At 43.1% G+C, this 25,541-nt stretch overlaps 1 protein-coding gene across 14 annotated transcripts in view; it reads left to right on the top strand.

Annotated features, from left to right (window-relative positions):
- Window positions 1-2,656: 2,656 nt before the first annotated feature.
- The window catches only part of Ints10 (integrator complex subunit 10), a 30,423-nt gene continuing 7,538 nt past the window's right edge, over window positions 2,657-25,541 (top strand). For 8 of the 14 annotated variants that reach the window (XR_005093107.1, XM_037211778.1, XM_037211779.1 and 5 more), the window contains exons 1-14: window positions 2,689-2,885; window positions 3,302-3,369; window positions 5,167-5,270; window positions 6,120-6,259; window positions 8,012-8,093; window positions 8,601-8,741; window positions 13,033-13,204; window positions 15,538-15,707; window positions 16,536-16,669; window positions 18,700-18,856; window positions 20,401-20,483; window positions 21,395-21,547; window positions 22,110-22,218; window positions 24,343-24,422. Coding sequence is in view for 13 of the 14 variants with exons in the window: in XM_037211778.1 (XP_037067673.1) it covers window positions 2,757-2,885; window positions 3,302-3,369; window positions 5,167-5,270; window positions 6,120-6,259; window positions 8,012-8,093; window positions 8,601-8,741; window positions 13,033-13,204; window positions 15,538-15,707; window positions 16,536-16,669; window positions 18,700-18,856; window positions 20,401-20,483; window positions 21,395-21,547; window positions 22,110-22,218; window positions 24,343-24,422 (1,722 nt within the window). In the remaining variant the exon portion in view is untranslated. Of the gene's footprint in view, window positions 2,886-3,301; window positions 3,370-5,166; window positions 5,271-6,119; window positions 6,260-8,011; window positions 8,094-8,600; window positions 8,742-13,032; window positions 13,205-15,537; window positions 15,708-16,535; window positions 16,670-18,699; window positions 18,857-20,400; window positions 20,484-21,394; window positions 21,548-22,109; window positions 22,219-24,342; window positions 24,423-25,541 lie in introns of all 14 variants that reach the window. The other 6 variants (XM_028883844.2, XM_037211780.1, XM_028883848.2 and 3 more) reach the window with 2 other exon arrangements.

The following is a 25,541-nucleotide window of genomic DNA, read 5'->3' on the forward strand; positions in this document are numbered from 1 at the left end:
CAGATGTACTTTGTAAGGAATCTCAATGTAAACATACCTTGAATTGTTGTGCACTTGGGGCTGAGTTAATTGTTATCTGAATACTTTTTTCAAAATCATGCTGTGCTTAAATATGACTAAAGTAAAATGATCTGGGCCAGTCTTAGAAGTTCTGGTCCAGCACTGGCTACAATAAAATTGGGCTGAGCTGAGTTTCATTCTTGTCTCTTCGTGGATCGTTTCTTTCCCCTGTGTGCTATAAAGCCTGCAAGGGAATCACACTATGAGGTCACCACTCCCTTTACTCCATTTAGCATCAGACTTTTCTTTAAACTTTTTATCTCTTTGAGCACTGGACTTAGCTCCATTATACTTTCCAATGCTCTTTTTCTCCTCAAACTGTACATGTTGTATTTTTCCTTGCTCAGCTTGGTCTTTTTCACTATAGATCTGCATAAGATCTCTAATAACCACACAATAATAAGCTGTCTTGAACTCTCCTCTGCCAATGCCATCAATCCAAAATTATTCAATTTAGCCTCAGACAGATTTTTCAGACAAGGGCAGAAAGTAGCCACATTCTTCACCAACAACAGTTTCTAGGCCACTTACTAATATTCTTCTCTGAAACCTCTTGAGCCAGGCTGTCATAATCTACATCGCTCTCTGCACTACTGTCTTCCATGATTATACATGGCCCATTGAGCCCTGCTTAAAGTGTCCAACTGCTTTTCTAGTCCTAAGTCCCCAAGTCCACATTCCACCAATAAGCAGCATGGTCAGGTCTGTCACAGCAATATCCTACTCCTGGTACCAACTTCTGTCTTAGACAGTGTTCTATTGCTTTATTAAAATCTTTGATCATTTGACCAATGGAAATATAGCTGGAGTATAAGTCAGTTCTACTTTACTGAAATTCTGGCTTTGTTTTGCATTTGAGCCAAAGGAGGGAAAAATAGTCTCTTTGTTCTGCACTTTTTTAATTAGCACACTAATTCACCATAAACTTTGACTACTTGTTTATAAATTATTCATTAGCAAGCCTGTATCTTTTCATAATTCTATAAATAGTATTGACATAAAACAATAAAGGAACTTAAAAGAAAGTTTATTCAAAGCTTAATATGAATGAGGCATCTTTGGCCAGGAGCAAGGATTCACCTTGCCTTGAATGATATGTTCACTGTAGAGGAGGCAATTGAGCTTCTAGAATCACAGAAGAAAAAGGAGTCATAGCACAATGCATTTGCTAGCTACATTGGGAAGGCATCAGGTACCTGGGCTACACTAAGGCTAGGAAACCTCTTGTAATCCAGATGTTATATAATTCTTAGCTTTAAGATTAGTGGAGCCTTGAGTCTTTTTGAAGCTTAATGATCCCATCTAAAAAGATTATCTTCTAGAAGAATGTTAAGACAGATATCAGTGCTGAGGCAGATGTCTATTAAAGGCCCCAAATAATTTTGGTTCTCAGCCTTTGTTCCATCTCTCCACAGTAATATTCTAATCATTCAAAGTTATGTTGTTTGCAGAATCTTTAACGTAAACAAAGCTTCATCCAAGAACTGCAGTTCACTCTTGTAATGTATATATTCATTTTTACTTTAAATATCTGTATTTTCCACTTATTAAGTACATGCCAATTTCTTTTCTTTAAAAAAAATAAGTCAGGACAGGCACGCATCCATCACTTGGGAGATGTAAGCAGAGGATCAGGAGTTCAAAGTCATCCTCACATACTTACAAAGTTTAAAACCAGTTTGGGCTATGAAGGAATGTGTCTCAGAGAAAAAACAGAGAAAAGAAACTAATTAGTCAGCTTTGAATCTTTTATCTCCTTGTTTTAAGTGGCAATTGATGACAAGAGTTGATAGTTAATATAGATAGAAAAAGAAAGAGAGAAAGAAGAAAGAAAGAGAGAGAGAGAGAGAGAGAGAGAGAGAGAAAGAAAGAAAGAAAGAAAGAAAGAAAGAAAGAAAGAAAGAAAGAAAGACAGAAAAATTACATACTATTTTAGATTAGTGTTAGATTGAAAACTAACACTGAAAAGTCACTTTCGGGGCACTCTTCCAATTCAGCAAATAATTATTACCTTGTTAACCAAACGGAGACAATTTTTTCTTTGGCCCCAATGCAAAACAAAGCGGGAGTTTCGTTAAAGTTAAAATACTACCGATTTATAGTGCAGCTGTTTTTCCGTTGGTCAAATAACCAATGATTTTAACACTGGCTGGGCGATTTGGACACATAGCTGAGTATTTTCTAAATGCTAATTGCTCAGTATTGTAGAAAAGTAATAGATGTGGGAGAAACAAACACAGAACAGAGGCGAGAGCGGCTAGACAAGCCTTTAGCAAAGCTCAAAATCAATAGGCAAGCCTGGGTCTTCACGTGTGCAGGGCTGAGGACATTCTGGCACCATACAGCCCGGCACTCCGCAGCGCTTTCTCTTCTCCAACCGCATCCCAGCCCGGAGCACCCAGCTTGTGGACACTCAGGGACCACCAGCCGGTTGCCTGCACGATCCGGCACCCGTAGAATCACATTTAGGGTCCAAGGAGAACGCAAGAACCTGGAGCAAAGGGTTGCCGGGATCCGGCGCATGGGATATCAATCCGAGGGATTGAAATCCACTTCTCCGCAGTTTCTAGCGGACTCCGCGGAGCCGCTGCGCCCTGTGGTTGGCTGGCCTCCGGCATGCGCAGTAGTCGCCCGCGGGGGGCGGGTGTTGGCGGCTTTGGGAGTCCCCCTGCCGGAAGGGCGAGTGACCGAGGGGCATGTCGGCCCAGGGCGACTGTGAGTTCCTGGTGCAGCGAGCCCGGGAGCTCGTGCCCCAGGACCTGTGGGCAGCCAAGGCGTGGCTGATCACGGCCCGCAGCCTCTACCCGGCCGACTTCAACATCCAGGTGAGTCAGACCCAACGCGTCCCCGCGCGCGGAAGGTGAGCAGGGTGGCCCGGGGCGCAGTGCACGGCCGCTCCTCCGTCCGCACGTCGCTCCTACACTGCTCCACATTGCACGGTTGACCCCCCTTCTCCCTAGCGCCTGCAAAGGCGGAGACCACACACGAGATTAGGGCCCAGACCACACTACTCATTCATTGATCATGGTGGTAGCCATCCGTTCAGTGCCCGCTGCTCTGAAGCGTTATCCCAGCTGATCCCAGAAGCCCCGCGGATGGAGGGAGCCCAGAGTCCCAGTCCTGAGCTGGGGAGCTTGGGGGTATTTTGAGTGAAGGCCCGGCTCTGAGCGGTGCTGCAGGTGGGCTGGAGCTGGATCCGCTGCCACGGTGGAAGGTGGTGACCCTGTCTGCCTTGTTTCAGTATGAGATGTACACCATCGAACGGAATGCAGAGAGGACTGCCACTGCGGGGAGGTTGCTGTATGACATGTGAGTTAACTGTTTGGGGATCCTTCCAGGACCTTTGGTCGACATCCTAACGGGGCTCGTCAGATATCAACAACTGATAGGAGTTGGGACTCTGCATCCCTGGTACCCAGAACTCTTAATTGCCAACACACCTTCTGCAGAGACAACTTATTCTTGTATTTTTTGTTTGTTTGTTTGTTTTTGTTTTTGTTTTTCGAGACAGGGTTTCTCTGTGTAGCTTTGCGCCTTTCCTGGAACTCGCTTTGGAGACCAGGCTGGCCTCGAACTCACAGAGATCCGCCCGCCTCTGCCTCCCGAGTGCTGGGATTAAAGGCGTGCGCCACCACCGCCCGGCTTATTCTTGTATTTTTAATTCCAAGATTTGTATCCCGTGGTTTATTTCAGAAACATACGTTCACTACAAGCATTCAGATGGTAATTGATAGAATGAAATGTGAAACCCCTTCTGAACCAGGTTTAAGTTTTGTGTGTATCTGTGCATCTCTATGTAAACACGTCAGTACATTGGGGAGCTGACAGAAGTGAGGCCATTCTGCTCTTACTCTGAAACCTGCTTTCATCACCCACTGTGATGGACCCCTCCATGTCTACTTTATGGAGATGGATGTCGTTCTTCATTCCCATGTAGCACTTCTCAGCCTCCCCTTTCTTGGTGCAGATTTAATTTCCAGTTATTTTAAATTCTGTGTGGAATGTCAGTAATTCTGTATCCGTATTTCGATGTCTCTGATTTGTAGCTAAAGGGTATGTGCATTTCATCATCTATCAAACTATTCTCTAAAAGGGATATCCTAAATATCCATTTCCATAAACAATATATAAGAATGCTAATTTTCCACTTTCTCACCAACCCTTATGTGAACATCTCTGTCTCCTTTCTTTTCTTTCTCCCCCGCCTCCTCCTTTTTTTCCTCTTTCTTTTGAGACAGAGGATTCTCACTTTATTGGCCAGGATGGATTTGAACCCCAAAGACTCACATGCTCCTCCTATCTTAGACTCCTTTGTAGCTGGGACACGGGCTATACCACCACACCTGGCCTGTGCCATGGGAAAAAATCGTATCTTGCTATATTGTTTCTTAAGTTTGTGCCCCTGATATTACCAACAATGTTGAGTATCACTGCAACTGTACTCCTTGGTTATTTGTGGTCTGTGATTTGCCTTTGGGTTTTTGTTGTTGTTGTTTGTTTGTTTTTTTAGATAGAGTATTATTTATATCACTTTTTCCATTGCTGTTACTGTTAGAAAGCAACTTAGAAAAGAAGAGTGTATTCTTTCTCGGGGTTTGAGGATACAGTCCATCTTGTTGGGGAAAGCTCGGCAACAGGAGCTGGGTGGCCGGTCACAGGAGCTGGGTGGCCCGTCACAATGTGCATGCAAAAGATGAATGATGGCTCTCAGCTTGCTTTGTTTTCTCAAGATTTTTGTTTCTCATCCAGATTGCTGAGGATGACCTTGAACTTCTGATCCTCCTGCCTCTACCTCCCAAATTATAAGCATTCACTACCACATCTGGTTTATGGGATACAGGGATGGAACCCAAGGCTCTGTGCATGATAAGCAAGCACTCTACAAACAACTGAGCTACATCCCCAGCCCCTCATTTATAAAAAGTTGTAAAGACTTTTATGAGTATTCTGAATTATTTTCACTAATAGATTATTTTTATGTATTTACTTTGGTTTATTCTGATGTATATAAACATTCACCCAAAGAAAAGTGGTTTTCTCTAAATGCTAGTATTCTTTCCTTTTTTGATCTGACATCTTACTTTAATGCATTCATTTTAAAAATAGGTTTGTGAATTTCCCAGACCAGCCGGTGGTGTGGAGAGAAATCAGTATCATAACATCAGCACTGAGGAATGATTCACAGGATAAGCAAACCCAATTTTTAAGGAGTGAGTATAGTAACAGTTGAATAGTTTATAAATGGCCACTTCTGGAATGTACTATCTGTCACAGACATCTCAGTCATACCTGTCATAGTGGTTCTCACATTATGTTTTATTCTAGACAATGAAAGTCCACAGTGATGTCACTTGGTCCCTTCAGAATTTACTTAGAACACTCTAAGTATCCCTATGGGATGGCATTCTGTCATCAGGAGATTGCATTTTGGACACATTTTACAATAACCAGAAAGCATCTATAGATAAACCAGATCTTCACAAATAGGAGAAAAACTCCAAACTTCTGTGTTGGTTGCTATAGCCAGTCAAAGACTTATAATTCTAGATAACTAGCAAACAGATGGTTTGGGTTATTTTTTTTTTTTTTTTTTTTTTTTTTTTTTTTTTTTTTTTTTTGGTTTTTCGAGACAGGGTTTCTCTGTGTAGCTTTGTGCCTTTCCTGGGACTCACTTGGTAGCCCAGGCTGGCCTCGAACTCACAGAGATCCGCCTGGCTCTGCCTCCCGAGTGCTGGGATTAAAGGCGTGCGCCACCAACGCCCGGCGGTTTGGGTTATTTCAACTTAAGTAAGCTCATACCTTTATCTTAGTGTAGCTAGCTCGGTGGTGATAAATCACACGGGTCATCGCTGCCCTCTGGATCATCAGGCCTCCAAATGTTTCATGATTATTCAGCAAACAGCTCCAAATGCTGTGGAGTTCAGAAGTCTGCTAGTGTGCAGGGGAATTCTGAGTGTTTACAGTTTTATGAATGGAAAATACCTTACTTACTTCTTTCAGGTCAACATTTTCTTTGTGGGGGGAAAAAACCAACTTTACAGGTGAAATGTTGTTTCCAGGTTTATTTGAAACTCTTCCGGGCCGGGTCCAGTGTGAAATGTTACTGAAGGTGACCGAACAATGCTTCAACACGTTGGAACGATCCGAGATGCTGCTGTTGCTTCTGAGGCGCTTCCCTGAGACAGTGGTGCAGCATGGGGTAGGACTGACGCTCCCCTTTTCTTTAAGAAAAGACTGCAATTGCTTTTCAGTTGATGCCTTGGCATTGGTTACACATCTCTAGGAGCTGTCATCTTATCAACCTAAGGCTATAGCCCCCCCAATTTTGGCAGTGGTGTTCAGTAGAAAGTCGCCTATTTCCATTGTGTTTTTGACAATGTGTTCGAGTTTAAGTGAGAATCAGAGGGCTGGCCAGACGGCTCAGTGCGTAAAAGTGTTTGCTGCCAAGCCAGCCAACCTGAATCCCATCCCTAGGTCCCACGTGATGGAAGAAGGAAACGGATGACAGCAACTTGTCCTCTGACCTCCACTTGAGTGCTGAGCATATTCTTCTCCCCCCATAAATAAATACATCGAAAATAAGAAACTAAGAGTCATAGTGTATGGTCTTAACAGATAGATTTTCAAATGTTCTGCCCTGCAAACCCCGTTGTCCCATCTCTGAATCTGTGAGGACTAGTGAACGCCGTGGGCGGGTGTTGGTGGGTTGCTGTCAGGTACCCTAGAGAAACGGAGTTCTAACTGTTTAGTAACTTCCTGTAGCCAGTGGGTAGTCATGATTCGAATGACTGGTTCTTTTTATTCAAAGGCTATTGCTTACCTTTTCCATGTCATCTTTCTGGTGTCTGGCCTAGTTCACTTTTTCCATACTTCCTTGCGTTAGTTTTCTACGTCTGTCATTACAGAGCACCAGAAGTGGGGGGTTTTCTTACAATTCTAAACTAAGGTGTGGGCACCCCCCTAGATGCTCTAGGACACCTCCCTTCCAGTGGGTGTCAGCTCGCAGCTGCTTCACTCCAGGCCTTAGCTCTGTTGTCACAGGGTCCTTTCCTCTGCATCTCCGTCTTCACTTGACATTCTTTACGGTGCCAGTCACGGCATCTGGCCTACTCTAAAATGACCTCATTAACTAATTATATCTGTGTAGACAATGCTCTTGTTTAAAGGTGAGCTGTGCAGTCATGCAGCCCTAAAACAGATTTTGTCAATAATGGACTGTGTATATATGATAGTGGTCCCATGAGCGAATACTGTCCAGCGACACCATGGCCGTCTTGGTTTGTGATACATGCTCTGTGATACTTACAACAGATGCATCCCCTGTTGTAAGCCATGCATACCTGTATACAGACACATTCTGAGGTCTTCAGTGGATATGAATTTGGGGGACACAATTCAGACCTTACATTCTTTCATTGTCGCAGTGGCTTTTAACTTTGTGTCATGTGATCTTTTATGCTGTTCTAACGAGACTACAGTGTTGCGAAGAGAATAAAATAAATGTGCGGGTGGATTTTGTTAAGAGACCTTTTGCTGTGCCAGGACACCAGTGAGGGAAGGTGGCCTTCAAACTCAGACATCACTGTCCAGTGCTTCCCAAACTGTGTGATTATCCACTGGGGACTCTTGAGAGTTAGTGTTGTCCTTCTTGTGGTTTCCGGTTTCTTTAAAATCTCAACAGTGATCATCGCTGTGCCGTCCCTCCACTGCCGTGCTGGAGTTCCTGTAGACATTTTGTCAGCCCTTTAACTGTGCTAGTTCAGAGTGGACAGGTCGTCAGGGAACTTGATCTTCCGGGCAGTGTCGCTGATGCACTCGGATGTTTCTAGTCTGTACAGTAGAATGGTTTGTTTCTTTGAGAAATCTGTGTGACAAATAAGAGACCACTGTTTGTTCCTGCGGTTCCCACGTCTCCCACTGTGCACAGTAAGTGGTTTTTGTTTTTAAACAGGTTGGCCTTGGGGAGGCACTGCTAGAAGCCGAGACCATTGAAGAGCAAGAGTCTCCGGTTAACTGCTTTCGAAAGCTATTTGGTAAGAAACACTGCACTTCGTATTGTTTCCTTGGGGTAAGTAGAGTATCTGGAATTGTCGTGTCAGGGGTAAGGTCACTTGTACAAAGCAAAGAAACGCTTTATATTATGATTTTGTATATATGATTAAGTTTCATAATCTTGCTTTTACCTACAAAGAATTCAAAAAAAATCTCTTAATTATGTGTTATTTAACATTTGATACCTCTGCTACAATGTGTATAGCTTGTGTATACTTATGAATTATAGTCATGGACACTCCAGCCTCCTCACAGGGCCAGCAGGTCTCTAGCCATGGTGTCAGACCCACAGGCATGTTTCCCCTCTGCCTCCCTCCACTGATTGTATAGCTGGTTTAAAGAGTTGTACCAGAGTGACACCCCCCCACCCCCCCACCCCCCCACCCCCGTATATTTTAGATGCCACATTCAGTGAACCGGAAGATGAATACATTTCTGTCAGAACCCTCGTACAGACACCTGAACAGTTTGTTTTCTCCTTTCAACAGTTTGTGATGTCCTTCCTCTAATAATTAACAACCATGATGTTCGATTGCCTGCCAATTTGTTATATAAATACTTGAACAAAGCAGCTGAGTTTTATATCAACTATGTCACTCGGTCCACACAGGTGGAAAACCAGCATCAAGGTAAGTGGGAGCACCCACACCTGCTCAGACCGGATTTGCTGAAGTCATTCCGAAGTCCCTTGTTACATTGATTGTCCCTCTCTGGGTGTGTGCTAGTTTGATAGTTTTCCCAAAAGATGCCTCTAGAAAAAGAAAAAAAAAAAAGTATGTAATTAAGAGGTGAGATTTTTCTGAAATCAATTCTACCCCTTGATTGAAATAGTCCAGTTCCTAAACATCATACAGGTACCTTGAACAACACACAGGTTCCATAGTTCAGAGCCACTTTGACTAGCCACCAATCATGGATCCCTGAGCAAAGCAAGCACAGTCATCTCACACGTGTGCTGTCAGCAGTTTTACTGTATGAATATCATAGGTCTACCAAGCTAGATGGTGTGTCCCACTCATTAAGTCTATATGGTATAGCCTAGTGCCTGTAGGTTTAGCAGACTTCCTTGGACCACCAGCCCCCAGATCATGACACAGAGACTTGTTATTAATTATGAAAGCTCAGCCTTAGCTTAGATTGTTTTTAACTAGCTCTCATAACCTAACCCAGTTCTATTCCTCTGTGTGCGTCCCTGTGGTTGTTACCTCTCCTCCTGCGTGTCCTGCTCCTCTCCATCTCCTCTGGTGTCTCTTCAGTGCCTAGATTCATCTCTTCTTTTCTTTCTGTTTGGAAATCCCACCTAGCCTCTTCCTGCCTAACTATTGGCCATTCAGCTCTTTATTAAACCAGTCAGAAGGCACCTTGGCAGAGACACATCTTCACAGTGTGAAGGAATATTCCACATTTTCCCCCTTTTTGTCTAAATGAAAGAAAAGGTTTTAACTCTTAACACAGTAAAACTGTATACAATAAGAATAATTATCAGATATTGACCAAATAAAAAGGGAAGGTTATAACTTTAACAAAGTAAAACCATATACAGTGAGAACAATTTTTAAGTAAAAATTACATTTATAATTTCCAGTCCATATGTATTTGGAGAAATATCACTTTAGACCTTAAAACATTTTCTTAGATAAACAACTTAAGCTTTTATGTCTCTCAACATTTTACATTTTACATCTCTTTTGTAAGTTTCTTTTCTGAATTTGGTAACAAAGAAAACTGTAACTATTGCACCTTCAATTCTGTCAGAGACCAGAGAAGGATATGTTACCTGAATAAATAGGAAATGCAGAGCAAACAGCTTCCAAAACTAAGAAATAATAGAAATCTGGCTGCCTGGACAGTCACCCCAAGGTTCCTCTATAACACTGGGGCATCCATCTTTGGCCTATAGGCCTAAAATATATGACAGACTTTTCTATGAAGTAGGAATTTGAAGGACTGTCCTACCTTGTCTTGGCAAAGTTTGCCAGTCACTTTCTTTTGTGTCCTGCTTGTCCAGTTTGGAGAGCATTCTGTGAGCAGTGGAGGCAAGGACAGTTTCTTTGCCTAGTGGCTAACCTTGCCACAAATGAAGGCAAACTCTATACGGAGTTTCTTCAATGCCTATCATCCTTTTATGAAGTAGATTGGTGCTGCCAGGGGCAGACATGTCTCATTGTCAGGAAAAGCCTTGGGTTATTAAAACATTTTAAATGCCACATTCTGTAGGTCTTTGAAGTGTTTAAAGACCATCTATCTATTTAAAATATATCTCTGTTTGACCTTGAAAACATACCTAACATGACTATAAGTTTGATTGTTATAGATGACTTAACTATTAACCTGTATTTCTTTATTATCCTAAATAGCTTTTAAGGTCTAAAACTTTGCATTGCCTTTTTAAATGAACTGCATAGGTACAATACCTTAAGCAAGAATAGAAACATATATACAGTATAATAAAATAAACTTAAATTTGTATCAATATACAAAAATCCATACCAGTGTAAAATATTTGAGACTAGTGGTTGTTCAAAAGTAGACTCAATAATCTACCTTTTTATCCCATCATTTCTATACTGTATCCCCCTTTTTCCCTTCAGAAAGAGATCCCTGAATCTAATCTCCTTTCTCATTTGTTTAGTTTTCTCCCTGACCATGACCAGTAACAGTTTATAACCAACCCCCCTAAATGATGACCAACATCCATAACCCACCAAACTACTACCCACCCCACCTCTTCGGAATGTGGGCATCGTGTTCTCTAGGTGCTTCCTGTTGTGTAGAGGTGATGACATCTTTAGAGAACCCTGAGAAAACTGAGATAATGGTCGAGTCCTGGGAAAACTAGCCATAACATTTGTTGTCCAGTCTCTGTGTAATGGGAAAGTGTAAGGTTTATCTGTGGTCCTGGCTAGAATAGTCTGTGAGGCTGGACCACCTTGGCTAACTGCCTTGAAGCTGTTCTGGATGTAGAACTCTGAGGGAACTGCAACAGAGGTGTCTGAGAGGCTGGGTCACCTGGGCCACCCATTTCATTGGTGTCTGGTCCCCTTGTTCCAAACACACACACACTTTCAAAGGCAGCATACATATCTGCATTAATACAAGTATGGATTGTGTGTTGTACACAAGCCAGCCAAAGATGAGTTTTTTTGTTTTATGTTTGAGCAGGTAAAATATACGTCACCTGTCTTGTAGGATTTTTTTTTTAGGTTTATTTTTCATGTCTGTAGTTAGGAGTTTTAGGGGTCTCCCCTGATCAACTCCATTCAGCAGTCCCTTTACAATCCCATGTCTCTCAGAAGCTGTTGTTCGCTCATCAGCAGTCAAAAATTCCAAGTCAACAGGACACCATATAGGATCCAAACTCCCTGTGTATTTTCTGTCTTTACATGACTTATCCTTTTATATTATTTTATTTTCTCTTTAAAGACTTAATTATTTATCAACTTTTTTTCTGTGACTGTCTATACCCATTTTCTTTTCTTCCCCAAGCCTGCATGCATTTTTTAAATACACTGTGACCTGTTTAGAGTTTTGTTCTGTTTTGTTTTACACCTGGACCTGTCTTTACTGAGCACCTGCAGCATTCTCGGACCACTCAAGACAAATCTTAAACTGCCATGTCAGCTGCAGCATGGGTCAACTTAGCGCATGGCGCTTGTGGCTGGCTCCCGCCCACAGGCAGCCCCCTGTAGCCAGAAGACTGCAGGACTAGGAAGCTACATTTGGCTCCTTGTCCAGAACTTTTCTTATATTTCTCAGGCCCTATGTTTGGATATGGCCCCCATGTTGGACGCCATGTTGACATTTTTTGGGGGGCGCTGCCAGCTCACACACACACAAATAACACAGAGACTTATTAATAATTATTAAAGCTTGGCCTATAGTTTAGGCTTGCACTAGCTTTTATAACTTAAATTAACCCATTTATATTAATCTACATTTTGCCTCCTGGCTTTTTACCTCTTTTCCATCTTGTACCTCCTGTTTCCTCTCTGTGTAGATTCATCTCCTCTTTTCTCTCTGCCTGAAAGTCCTACCTAATGTCTCCCTGCCTAGCTATTGGCCATTCAGCTCTTTAATAAACCAATCAGAAGGTGCCTTGGCAAGGACACACCTTCACAATGTGAAGGAATATTCTGCAACACATAGGGTACAAAGGCCCTTGGCTTCTTCCAGGTATTAGCTTGTCATAGTCAGCTGGAGTCCTGCTTCATATTATTGTGGCTTGCAACATAAATGTGCCGTGATCTGCTCCTAAACTGTCCTCCACCCCCAGGTCCTGTCCTCCTGAGTCTTTAGGCCCCAGCAACATTGCCAGATCCTGCCTGAAGGGCCTGCCTGAGGTGCCTGGGGGACTGTTACCTTCTCAGGACTGTGCTTTTGGTGCTTTGCTGGGTTATTTTTTTTTAATCCCTGATTTACCTCAAACATTCATCACACCTTCGGGTGTTGGTGTCTGTTTCCAGACTTTGTGGGGTGTCATCGAGGCTTCTGTGGCCTTCCCTGTGAACTGCCCTGGGGTTCCTCTGCAGCTCCATCTTTTCTGTAGCTCTTTACTCCTGGGTGATAGGAGCTTTGCAGTTCCCACGTGACCTTATAGGCTCCAGTTGTATAAGCGGTGGCATCATTGAGGGGCCCCTGTCAGGGCACTGTGGGACTGATGTGCCAGGGTCAGCACATGTCCTTGTGAGTGAGGATTTAGATGCTTGTCTCTTCTATCTAGTGCTACATAATTAAGTAGTAAAAATTGTAGCTTGCAGGGTTTTTTTTATATATATTCCTTTGAGCTTTTTTTTTTCTATTGTGATGTTTTAGGGTCAGTACTTTTGTCTTTTGAGTGAAGAGTCAGATTTTTTTTCTCTGACAAGTACCACGTAAATAAGTAGTGATATTAATTGTAGGTTACTTTTTCTCACATCCCAGGTGCACAAGATACATCTGATTTAATGTCGCCCAGCAAACGTAGCTCTCAGAAGTACATAATAGAAGGACTGACTGAGAAATCATCCCAGATTGTAGACCCTTGGGAGAGGTTGTTTAAGATTCTGAATGTCGTTGGAATGAGATGCGAATGGCAGATGGATAAAGGCAGACGGTAATGAATAGTTTGTTTCCAGAACGGCTTATTAAATCTTTGGTTGTATCACCTCAGAATCCTTGTAGAAAACAAAGCCATTTTTTAAAAAATCAGTATCATGTATAGCTACACTTCTTTGGGGGTGGGGATTTTGTAACAGTCACAATTTATGCAAGAGAAGAGGGTACTTCATCTTATCCAAAGATTCCTAACTGAAGGGGAAACTCCTAAAATGGTATTGAGTGGGGCTGGGGAGATTCCTCAGTGGATAAGGGTTTGCTGCACAAGTTTGAGGAAGAGGACTAAAGCTGGGCAGTCGTGCCAGCTGCCTGTAATCCCAGAACTCAGGAGGCAGAGAAGCTGGCCATCTAGACAAGCTGGAATTGGCTTGTTCTGGATCCAGTGAAAGAATGAGCTCTTTTCTTAATAAATAATGTGGAAAGTGATCAAGAAAGACTTCTGGCATCGATTTCACATGTACATGCACTTATATGACTCCAGTACCACCCATATACTGTGCCACACACAAATGTGCATCACACACACACACACACACACACACACACTAAAAACAGTCAGACAGTGCTGAGTGTGGTGGTACACACGTTTAATCCCAGCATGTGGGAAGCAGAGGCAAACTCTTGAGTTTGAGGCCAGGGTCTTCAGAGCAAGTTTCATGATAGCCAGGGCTTTACAGAGAAACCTTGTCTCAAAAAAAAAGTGAAAAATAAATAAAAGAAATAAATTTACAAAGAGATCATGTTGAGATCTTGTCCCTATCTTATTCACGCAGAGAAAAGAGAAATTGGCTTGGCATGCTTCTGTCATTAGGTTGTCTTTGTTCTCAGCTCCAGGTCAGAAGGGGAAATTTACCATCCATGCACACATTAACGAATAACTTAATATGAATAAACATGTCTCAGAAGAACTTAAGTGACTAACACAATGATGAAAAGATGAGAAGTAATAAATCCTTGGGGTGGAAAAAGCTAACACTGAACTGTTGATAGGGATGTAAATTAGTGCAGCTATTATGCAAAGCAGTGTGGAGGGTCCACAAAATCCGACGGTAGCTCTACATTATAAGCCAGCTGTCATTTCCAAAGGGAATTAGCATATCAAAGAGACATCTGTATATTTATGTTCATTATACTGTTTGCAGTAGCTATGATAGGGAATCAATCTAGATGCCCATGAATGGATAAAGAAAATGTGAGTGTGATATAGATATATTACAATATTATTCAGCCATAAAACATCACATTACATCATTTTTGGCAAAATGGATGGGCCTAGATGACGTAAGTGAAGTAAGTCAGACCCAGACAAATTCACCATGATCCCTCTCACGGACATTAATAATGCCATTTGGAATGTAGAATGGTGATTGTATGAGCCTGTGAATGGTGGTGGGGAGGGAAGTTGTGAAACATTAGCTAACACTATCCAAATATAACTGTTACAGAGAAATAACTTCTGGTGTTCTACAGAATAGAAGGTGTATGGTGACCCACAAAGCTTACCTTGCGTGTGGTGCTGAGGATTGAACCCAGCTTCTGCTTATACTGGGCCGGTTCTCCACTGCTGAACCACAGCCACAGCCCTATAATAGCTTATTATACATTTAACTTACATAATTTGAATAGAGGAGCTTGAAGTTTCCAAAGTAATGTTATGGAGGCAGAAACTTAATTACCCGAGGGCCAGGCCTGGTAGCACTTGCCTTTAGTCCTAGCACTGAGGAGGCAGAACAGGTAGATCTTTGTGAGTTCGAGGCCAAGTTGGTTTACATAGTATGTTCCAGACCAGGACTATAATAGTAAACTCTGTCTCAAAAAGAAACTTAATTACCCTGATTTGATCTGCATATGGTACACATATATTAAAATGTTACACTAGGCATTTGTGAATATATATAATTTTTTAATGTTTAAGAAGATAGTAATATTAATTACCTTGATTTGATCATATACTGTATTAGATTATCACAGTGCATTGTATTAATTTGTACAGTTAAAATAGTTTATTAAGGGGCTGGAGAGATAGCCCAGCAGTTAAGAGTACTGGCTGATCTTCCAGAGGACCCGGTTCGATTCCCAGCACCCACATGGCAGCTCACAACTGTCTATGATGCCAGCTCCAGGGGATCCGACACCTTCACACAGACATGCATGCAGGCCAAACACCAATGTACATAAAATGATTTTTAAAGCTTCATTTTACTTTAAACCACAGAAGTTTATATACCCAGACACCTGCAGCTGCCTCTGGAAAGTGCATGCTTCTCCCAGACCTTTTCTTTCATCCTTTTGCTGACAGGCAGTAAGGTGAATTTTGTCCCCTCCCCTCAGAAGCTGTAGCGACCTACTGCACCGAATGAAGGAGCTCAGCAGGTACATGAACACCTTCGACAGCGAAGCTCACGCCAACTATAAGAACCAGGTGCTCTACTCCACAATGCTGGTCTTCTTCAAGAGTGCGTTCCAGTACATCAGCAGCATACAGCCGTCTCTCTTCCAAGGTGAGCTCACATACTCTTGTATAAAACTCAGAAAATTAGTTTAGTGCGGATAAGGAGACAAAAGTATTTTATAATATTCAACTTTCACCATTGCTGTGGGATTAAAAAGTTGTAGGGTGGAACCAGGGCGCTTTGTCATTGATAATTTAATTTGGTCTGGATTGGTTAAGTTTTTATGTGAATATGTCTCACTAGGAACTCCTGTATTAAGACCTATAGTGGTCATACAAAATTAAATAAGGATACTGAATGCCTCTGTTTGAAAAGGAAATCAACACTATGGAGGACGAGAAGGGAGGATAAGGAGTTCGGAAACAGCCTTGACTACATATTAAGTTTGAGACCAGGCCTGGGATATACATGAGACCCTCTCTCCAAAAAAACCAAAATTACAAAATCAAGGAAAAAAATCCTAAAGTGTAGATTTTATGAAGACAGGACAATAGACAAAGATGTAAATAAGCTCTGTGTTATATGCATTGACTTAGCGTTTTTCATATGTTCTGGTTTTGTTTGAAGCATGTAGTGTTCATGATCATTTTATATCTCGTGGTCATTGTTTAAACACTTACAGATACATAAGAACAAATGCAAAGGAACAGTTGTTCATTTTCAACACTGAAAGGGTGGCTTTATAAACGATTCAGTAGATCTTCATCTGGCCCTTCTCCCCATTTGTGTATATGCTCTTGTTTACCTAGTCAGGGTCACACTGGGCATGTATTTTGTGAGCTTTATTTTCATGTGACACTGTACCTACCTCCTGCTCATATTCACCACTCTTTTTCTTACTTCATTTTTAATGTTCATGTGTCCTTCTTTGTGTAGGTCCTAACGCCCCAAGCCAGGCTCCACTAGTTCTTCTGGAAGATGTAGCCAATGTGTATGGTGATGTAGAAATTGATCGCAGTAAACACATACACAAGAAGAGGAAGCTAGCTGAGGGAAGAGAAAAAACCATGGTAACCCTTTCCACTTAATTACTAACAGATTGTATGCGTCATTTACCAGAGATGAATCTTTGTAAAATGTGATTTTGGAGCTAAAATAGTAAAACTTATAAGATGACAGTATAATGAAGTGTAAGTTAGTTGCCTTCAGTGGGGGCAGCTTTTCACCCTCTTTCTCCCTGGTTCATTTGATGATGTCTGAAGACATTTTTGATGGTCACAGCTGTGGTTCTGTGAGGAGGGATTGATAATTGCCATCTGGTAGGTACAGGCCAGGCCAGGGCCAAACATCATACACCATACAGAACAGCCGAGCAGCCCAGGAGTATCAAGGTCTATGAACCCTGTTTTGAGTTCCTTAACCATGTTTTGACTGACTGGTGTTGAATAAATTTACAACACCACCTGGAGACTGTCGGCTGGAGTGGGATGCTGTGATGGGTGTTGGCTTCAGGATGGAAAGGGCAGCCTAGTCACCCCACAAGATACAGGAAGGCTTCCGTCAAGCTTTAGAAGAGGTTTCCGCTCAGCCCCACTGAAGAGCTCATATCCTGTGCCTAGGAGCTGACCGACTGGTGGTCCTCTCACCTTAGGCGCACACATGTGTGTTCCCTCCAGTTATGACTGCTCCATCAGAGCCTCTTCTCAGAGCTTCAGTGTCCATGTGTGTTTCAAGATGGAGTTCTCAAACTTTTGCAAGCTGTTTAGAATGCCATACTGTCTTTCCCGAAAATTGAGGTTCTTTGATAGATGCCTGACCTAATTTGGAAGCAGAACTATTTTTCATAGGTTGCAACACTAACGAACTCGCCATTTACAATAGTAAATAGGGTGTTAGTTCTGATAAACTAGGATGTCCAGCGGATTGTGTGTGTGTAGCTTCTGAGGTGGACGAGTGTGGTAGGATAGATTCTTCAGGTACAAGAAGCTGCAGGAGGTCTGAAGGCAGGGAGGAAGGCTGGTAGAAAGGAGGCCCTGGGTCTGAAGAGATGGCGCAGTGGTTAATAGCGCTTGCTGCTCTTCCAGAGGACCCGAGTTCAGTTCCCACCACCCACATCAGGAGAACATCTGAAACTCTAGCCCCGGGGAACTCAACCTCTGTCACCTGAGAGCACCTGCACCCACTAGCACATATACGTAACTATATACTTCTACATAATTAAACATAGTAAAATCTTTATGTATTTAATTTTAAAGAAAGGAGGCATCCAAGGCAGAGTGTCATGTGAGATCAGTGGGGGTGTGTGTGTGAAATGCGTCACTGAAACCTCTGAGCACACTACAGTGGCCTCAGTGTGGTGAAAGTGAGGGACGATTTCACCGGGGCTAGTGACACGGTAGAGTGAGTTGGGCAGAATGACTGATTGACAGTGTCCTGTTTGACCTTGACTGTTGGGCAGCATCTCTAGACATGCCCAGTGACGCACATAGCAGTGGCTGTTCTCTGCAGCTCTCGTTGGCTGTGTAGGACATGAAGTGAGGGGTAGTAGAAGTCTGTACCGGGAAACTCGGAGGGCATCCCAGATCACACCTCAGCAGCAGAGCTGAAGGTGGAGTGGGTGTGGCCCCGGACAGGTGCGTGCAGAGCAAGGGGGCCCTCACGGGGGGCAGCCGCTTCTGTGTCTTAGGGACCTCAGACTTGTGTTTATCTACTGTGTGGAAGACTGCTGTGAAGAACCAAAGTAATGACTGTCACATAGTAAGGAAATGAGAAGCTAAAGTGAGTGCCTCTCACACAATATCTCTCAGCGTAAAAAATCTGTTTTGATTTGACTTTGATTAAAATGATGTGTTTTGAATGTACGAGAAACCAGCAGACTTGATTTTAAAGGTACAAATTGACAGCATGAGAATGTCCAGATGAAAATCATATGTGGATCACTGGAGATCAACGCTAAATAGGAAAAGCTGTGCACATGTAATAGTCTTTGACATAAAAGCTATAGGAGACAGAGTTCTTCCATAGGAGACAATGACTGAGTGCTTCAGTCTGGGATGGCCTTTGTCACCTTCAATGAGTCGTGCTTTTCCCGCCCCCCAAGCAGAGTTCAGACGATGAGGAATGCTCAGCAAAAGGGAGAAGCCGGCACATTGTTGTCAGTAAAGCTGAGCTCAGCAACTCCATGGAAGTGCTGGAGAGCTTCAAGCTGGCCAGGGAGAGCTGGGAGCTGCTCTATTCCCTGGAATTCCTTGACAAAGGTGAGCATGCGCTCCTCGTCGTCGTCGTCGTCGTCGTCGTCGTCGTCGTCGTCGTCGTCGTCGACACTGTTTAATCGTGGAAAATCACTCTGAAAGTTGAGTGTGGTCTTTGAAATGTCAGCTGCTGTGGCTTGCTGAATCAGGTCGAGCCATCACGCGTTTTATAGGATTCTCTTTTGATGAGGAAACCTGTCAGTTAACCATCGTCTCTGAGTTGCTCCTGGACCATGAGGGTTGGGCAGCTTGGGAAGGATGCTGCTTGCTCTTTCTCCTGTCTTTGTGCCACCCCCTTTTTCTTCCTCCTCTCTTCTCCCTCAAAAGTGTTCTGCCTGTGTTCTGCAGAAGGCAGTGTGGCTTTTGTCTGCCACCATCTCTGTTGCCTTGGAAATGGAGAAAGCCTCTGTTCTTTTTTGAGACAGGATCTCAATTTGTAGCTCTGGCTGGCCTGGAACTTGCTGTGTAGACCAGGCTGGCCTGGAACTCAGAGGCCCTCCTGAGTCTGCCTCCCAAGTGCTGGGATCAGAAGTGTGCATCACCTCGCCCACACCTGGCTGCTCCCTCTTGAATGAAGACATAAATGATTCATGCGCCTGCTTCCTAGGACTCGCTCCCTCTTACTAACCAATCATTTTTGCTTTCCTATGGAATCGGGGCCCATTAATTTCCTGTTAGGCAGTGAGCATGCATCCTTTGGCTTCCTATCACATGGCCAGATGGCCCCTGGTCGGGTGTGCTGTATTATCTTTTCTAAGGGAGTATAGCTTCAGTTTCTTTCGTGTATTTATTGTGGATATGTATGGGGCTGTTTTGGAAGAAATTTTCTTTAGTCATAAATCGACCTTTTTTTTTTTTTTTTTTTTTTTTTTTTTTTTTTTTTTTTTAAAGATTTATTTATTTATTATGTATACAGGGTTCTGCTGACATGTATGTCTGCACACCACCAGAAGAGGGAGCCAGATCTCATTACAGATGACTGTGAGCCACCATGTGGGTGCTGGGAATTGAACTCAGGTACTCTGGAAGAGCAGCCAGTGCTCTTAACCTCTGAGCCAACTCTCCAGCCCATAAATCGACCTTTTTAAAAACGATAAATGGGCAGCTGGGACAACTAACATAAGACCTTGTCTTAAAAAACAAAACAAGATACATGGAGTAACTCATGGAAAGTGTAGTTCTTGGCATATAATACATGCTTACAAATGTTGTTGTATAAAAATCCTTCTCGTGGGCTGGTGGGATGGCTCAGTGAGTAAAGGCACTTGCCCACAGGCCTGATGACCTGGGGCCCACGTGGTGGGAGGAGAGAACCCTGCTGGGTTGTGCTCTGACCTCCACACCTGCACCACGGGGCACATTATACCTAAAATAATAAACTGTGAGAAAAGAATCCTCACGTATCAGTGATGAGCATCCCTGGCTTTGCTGCCTCCCAGAAAGCCTAGAGCCTCGGCGAAGGTCACCGTCTCTTTTTAGTGTGTGTGTTTCCCTTTGTTGCCTCTGTGTTCACCAGTTTGGAGTGAATTTACTTTCAAATTCTCACACAGAATTTACAAGAATTTGTTTGGCTTGGAAGACGGACACATGGCTGTGGCTAAGAATCTTCCTCACAGATATGATCATCTACCAGGTACTGTGACAGGCACTTCCCGCTGCTGTGTCTGCAGGGTGGGATTGTTGCAAACTGGTCTTAGCATAAGAAGTGTTGTGCTCCTTGGGGGCTAGTCCACTGCCTATCCACATCTTGGAGTATTCTGTGGTTGTGAGATTAAGGGCCACTTTCATCCCCAAGGGTCTCACTTTCTTGGTGACTGTCAGTGTGCCCAGTCATGTTCCTGCTTTTCCCTGTGTAGAGAAGTAAGACCCCCACACACCCTGATTTATCTCTGCCCTCTTGCACATTAAAGACAGTTTTCTTAATTAATATTTTCTACTTTAAATTACCATACAGAATATTAGGTTTCCTATGGCATTTCAGTATAATTTGCTTTGGTTGATCCTCCACATCCACCAGCTCCCTTTTGTCTCTTCCGCCTCCAGCAGTCTCTGCCTCTGTCGTCATAAAAGTCTGTTACCCTCCCTTCCCCAACTCTCCTTTTCTTCCTCACTTGTGGTCCCCTTTCTAGTCTCATGGCGTCTGCCTACAGTTGTACCCACATAGAAACATTCGAGCCTGGATCCACATGTGAGAGAGCATGTAGTGTTTGTCTGTCTGAGTAGGGGGCTGCCTGCAGCAGCAGCATTCCTTCAGTAGAAGACCTTCCGAGCCTTCTTCCCTCTGCTCCACTGCCCTCCGGCCGGCATGCGCACTCTTCTGTAGCTGCCAGAATGGGGAGAGCAGACAGTTGCTACCAAGATGCAGACAGGGACAGCGGGCTGCTTCTGTCCTTCACAAGTACAAGCGGGTTCTATAGAAACGGAATATCCAAAGTGACAGAGATTCTGTGCTGTGTGTGTGTGTGTGTGTGTGTGTGTGTGTGTGTGTGTGTGTGTGTATTTTAATGTCGATCTTTTCCATCTTTGCCTTTGTGTCTTTCCAAGGGTCAATATAAGAAGGCAATAGCCAGTCTGCATCACTTAGCAGCTCTCCAAGGATCCCTTTCTCAGCCGCAGATCACAGGACAGGGGACTTTAGAACACCAGAGGGCGCTCATCCAGCTGGCAACCTGTCACTTTGCGCTGGGGGAGTATAGAGTGAGTACTGGGTTTGTACTGGGGGATACAGAGTGAGTACTAGGTGGTTCACGTGGCGTTCTCAAAGGCTGCATGGCACCCTGGGATATCTCTTTCCTGTAGTGATTTTTCAAGTCAGTGCACACTTCCTTGATTGACCTTACCACTTGGATCTGTTACTTAATTTGCTGCTGAAAAACACAATGATCTTGTTTTACTTAATGTTTCTGGAGTGTAACTTCCCTAAAATTGGGCGTCGGTACTATTTCCTTATTCTTCTCTTTTTTGAGACAAGGTCTCATGTATCCCAGACTGTCTTTGAATTTGCTGTGTGGTTTAAAGATAGGCACTGCGTATGTTTATTAGTGTATACAAATTCGTGGTAGATTCTAACAGTGAAGAATAGATTTTTGTTCCCTCTTTTTCATGGACTTAATCTGACCGTGCCTTTCCCTGTGCTCACTTGGAGTGCTCAGCGATGGTCATAGGAATACAACCCTCTGCACACACACTGTCTGCTTCTCTACTGTAGACAGCTGCCGTTCAGAGCTTCACATTAGTCCTGTGGTCTTCTCTCCTGTAGATGACATGTGAGAAGGTTCTGGACCTGATGTGCTACATGGTGCTACCCATACAAGATGGAGGGAAATCGCAGGAAGAGCCCTCCAAAGTGAAGCCCAAGTTTAGGAAAGGTACGTGAAGTCTTGTTCTTTGTCACAGGAGTTGTAGGACCTGTGACTAAGATGTCACAGTTCCTAGTGAGGTCATACCACTGTGCGCTGTGGAAAACTACTCCCTCTCCAGGCTGTGTTCCTAAGTAAATCTGCATCTTTTCCAAACCCTGAGTTCCACTTCATGAGTTTGTTGTCTCTGAAGAACATCTTCCCTGTTTTGCCTAGCACTAGGGAAACAAGAGACCAATCAGTATGACCCCCTGTCACCATATTCCCCTGGGGCCATTTTGAGCTTCACCTGATTCCACATTGCTTAGAAAAACTAACGCATAGCTAATAATCTAAATTTCCACCTAAGACTTAGAAATAGATATGCATATAAATATGAAGCTAGTAGGAGAGAGAAATAATGGTAATTAGAGCAGAATCAACACAATAGGGAAAAATGAGTAAAAACCAAAGGTTATTTCTGTGAAAATATGCATAAAATTAATAAAATCCTAATGAGCTTGATCCAGAAGACGGTGGCCACAAATTTCAATATCAGGCATGAAAAGGTATACCACAACAAATCTTGGTTATGTCAAAAGGACAATAGGAGAACAACTTTATGTCAAGAATTTTAAAAAATTAGATGCAGTGGGAAAATTTTTGATAAGCACAACTTATAAAAAAAAGACACAAAATAAAATAGAAACCTTTTATTAGAACAAAAGAATATTAAATTTGGTATTAAAAAAACAAAAACAAGCACAGTCTGCAGAAAGCGCAATTGTTGAGCAGTGGTCCTGAGTGAGGGCGAAGGAGCAGACCATTCCTGTGCTTCTGAAAGTGAGTAAATGTGTAGAAGTCGTCAGCATTGTCAGGAAGAGCGAGTACCCCATTACCCGGCTGTGCCTCCTCCCCTAGCCAATGCCTTTCCGAACTGGGCCTTTGCCCACTGGGTCCTGACTTCCAAATAGAAATGTTCTTTTGCATGGAACGGAATATTCTTGTACTTCAGGTACGAAGGATAGATACTGAAAGTAATCGAACATTTCATTTTAGATGTACAGTGTGTTGAGGAGGACCCATATAAAAAGGCTTTTATTTCTTGCTACTTCTTGCTTCTGCCGAGAGGAAGATTTAAGATATGAAGAACACAGGCCATGAAGAAAAAGATTGACATCTTAGTTTGGAAGTCATCGCTTAAAGTTTTTTCTACAAGTACACATGAAGTCATGTGTAAACATGTTTGATAAAACATCGTGTTTAAAGTGAAAAATCAGAAATCTCATTTGTCAGAATGCGTGACAGAGCAGACAATCATATCGGTGATTAGGATACCATGTAATCTTGGAAATTCCTTGTCTAGAGCTTCATGTATTTTTGACAAACCTGAAACTCAGAAGGCGGAGGACAAAAGTCAGTTAGCAGAGGATACATCCGTTATGGCACCATTTGACATAGTAGACTGAAAGCATGCCAGACATTTCTGTGTGTTGTTTGTAAATACAAGCACCTGTGATGGTAGAATGCAGCCTGCATGGGAGTGACCATCACCACGCTCAGAATTGTGTCTGTCCTGGGGCAGGAGAAGAGGATGCCATCAGGACACTCCAAGGATCTTCTACTGGTTTTGTGATAATTTGTGCTAACATCTTTAAAAATTAAAGCCAGATGTTAGCATTTTGTAAAACTGAGGGACAGGGCTGGAGAGATGGCTCTGCGTCTTACAGATGATCTGGGTTAGGTTCCCAACACCCACATGGCAGCTCATAATCGTCTGTAACTCCAACTCCAGGGGATCTAAGACTCTCTTACCTCTACAGGTGCTGTGCATGCGATGCCCATGTGTACATACAGGCTAGATATGTACACACACACAGAAGCTGAGGGACAAGCACGTTGGGTTTGTGAGATTCCCTCTGTATAATATTCTACATATTTGAAATATTGTATAATAATTATCTAGTAGGGTAGGAAAGAAAATTGAGAAATGAAATCGAGAGACCAAAAGCCAATGTCATCACCAATATGATTGTCTGCTGTGTCACGCGTTCTGACATGTGTTTATCTTCCTGAGGAAGCAAGCGGAACATTTGTTTGTCAAAGCTGTTCTCGTTGATGGTAACAGTCACTAACAGTCTGGCCTTCTGTTAGGTTTGGATCTGAAGCTTCTGCCCTGTACCAGTAAGGCTATTATGCCGTACTGCCTGCACTTGATGCTAGCATGCTTTAAGGTGAGCTTAAAATGGGATTAGCAGGAAGCACATTCCCTCTGAAATATGTCCTGATGAGACGGCATGACTTAAGAGCTTTGTTCACAACTGTTTTGTACTTTACCAGACAGGTGGGGAAATTCTGTGGGCTAGGAATTAACAAGTGTCCTTTTGGTTTTTGGTTTTTGATTTTTTGTTTGATTGTTTTTAGTTCAGCTGCACTAGGCAAAGGTGAATAGAAAATAAGACCCATCCTTGAGAAGGATATGGGTAGTAAGTGGTAAGGAGGACAGACATTCCCGTGCCTGTTATGGCTGTAAAAAATTTTTGACATTGTGTATGTCAGAATGTATTAGCTACAGAAGAAGGCAATATAAATATTGGGGTCGTAAATGTATGAGGAATTAATTCTTTTAGACATGAGGGTCAGCACCAGCAAAGGCCCAGTAGCACCAGGAAGCTCCTGAGACTCTTGACACCGCAAGCCTTGGCTGCAGTGGAGCAGAGTAGAGCCCTGGGGTGGGGGTCGTCGCTGTTTCATTAGGCTTGTGTGCAAAAGGTAGCGGTGCTGGGTACCGCTTTATGCAATGGTCCCACACTAACCTGAGCGCTAGAGCTGCTGGCATCGAAGAAGCCATCTCAAGTGCGGTTTTGGGCAGCTGTCCATTGCAAACCAGACCTTTAGCCTTTCCTGTAGTTCACACCTATTGCTTGCTGCCTTTCCTTCCCAGCACCATCTTCTTAAGCCCCTCTGTTACGGCTTCTTGCCCATCTTTCTACTCACAGTTGTTCCCTAAAAGATATCACTAATAGGGTTGGAAGATGGCTCAGTTGGTAGGGTGCTTACCCAGCACCCACGAGCCCTGGGTTCAATTCCCAGGATGGCATAAACCGGGCATGGTGATACATACCTATAATCCCAGCACTTGGGAGGTAGAGGTGGGAAGATCACAAGATCAAGAATATCCTCAGCTATCTAACAAATGTAGGGCCGCCTATGATTCAGGGGACCCTGTCTCTGATGAATAGAACAGAAAAAAATAAAATAACAAGAAGTTCCTATTTATTCTCTTCACTGTGTAGGAATACTCAACTTGATCCCTGATTCTCAAACTCAAAAACTCCCAGCTCACCTATTCA

The sequence above is a fragment of the Peromyscus leucopus genome, chromosome 17 (genome assembly GCF_004664715.2).
Source record: "Peromyscus leucopus breed LL Stock chromosome 17, UCI_PerLeu_2.1, whole genome shotgun sequence".
Taxonomy (NCBI): domain Eukaryota; kingdom Metazoa; phylum Chordata; class Mammalia; order Rodentia; family Cricetidae; genus Peromyscus; species Peromyscus leucopus.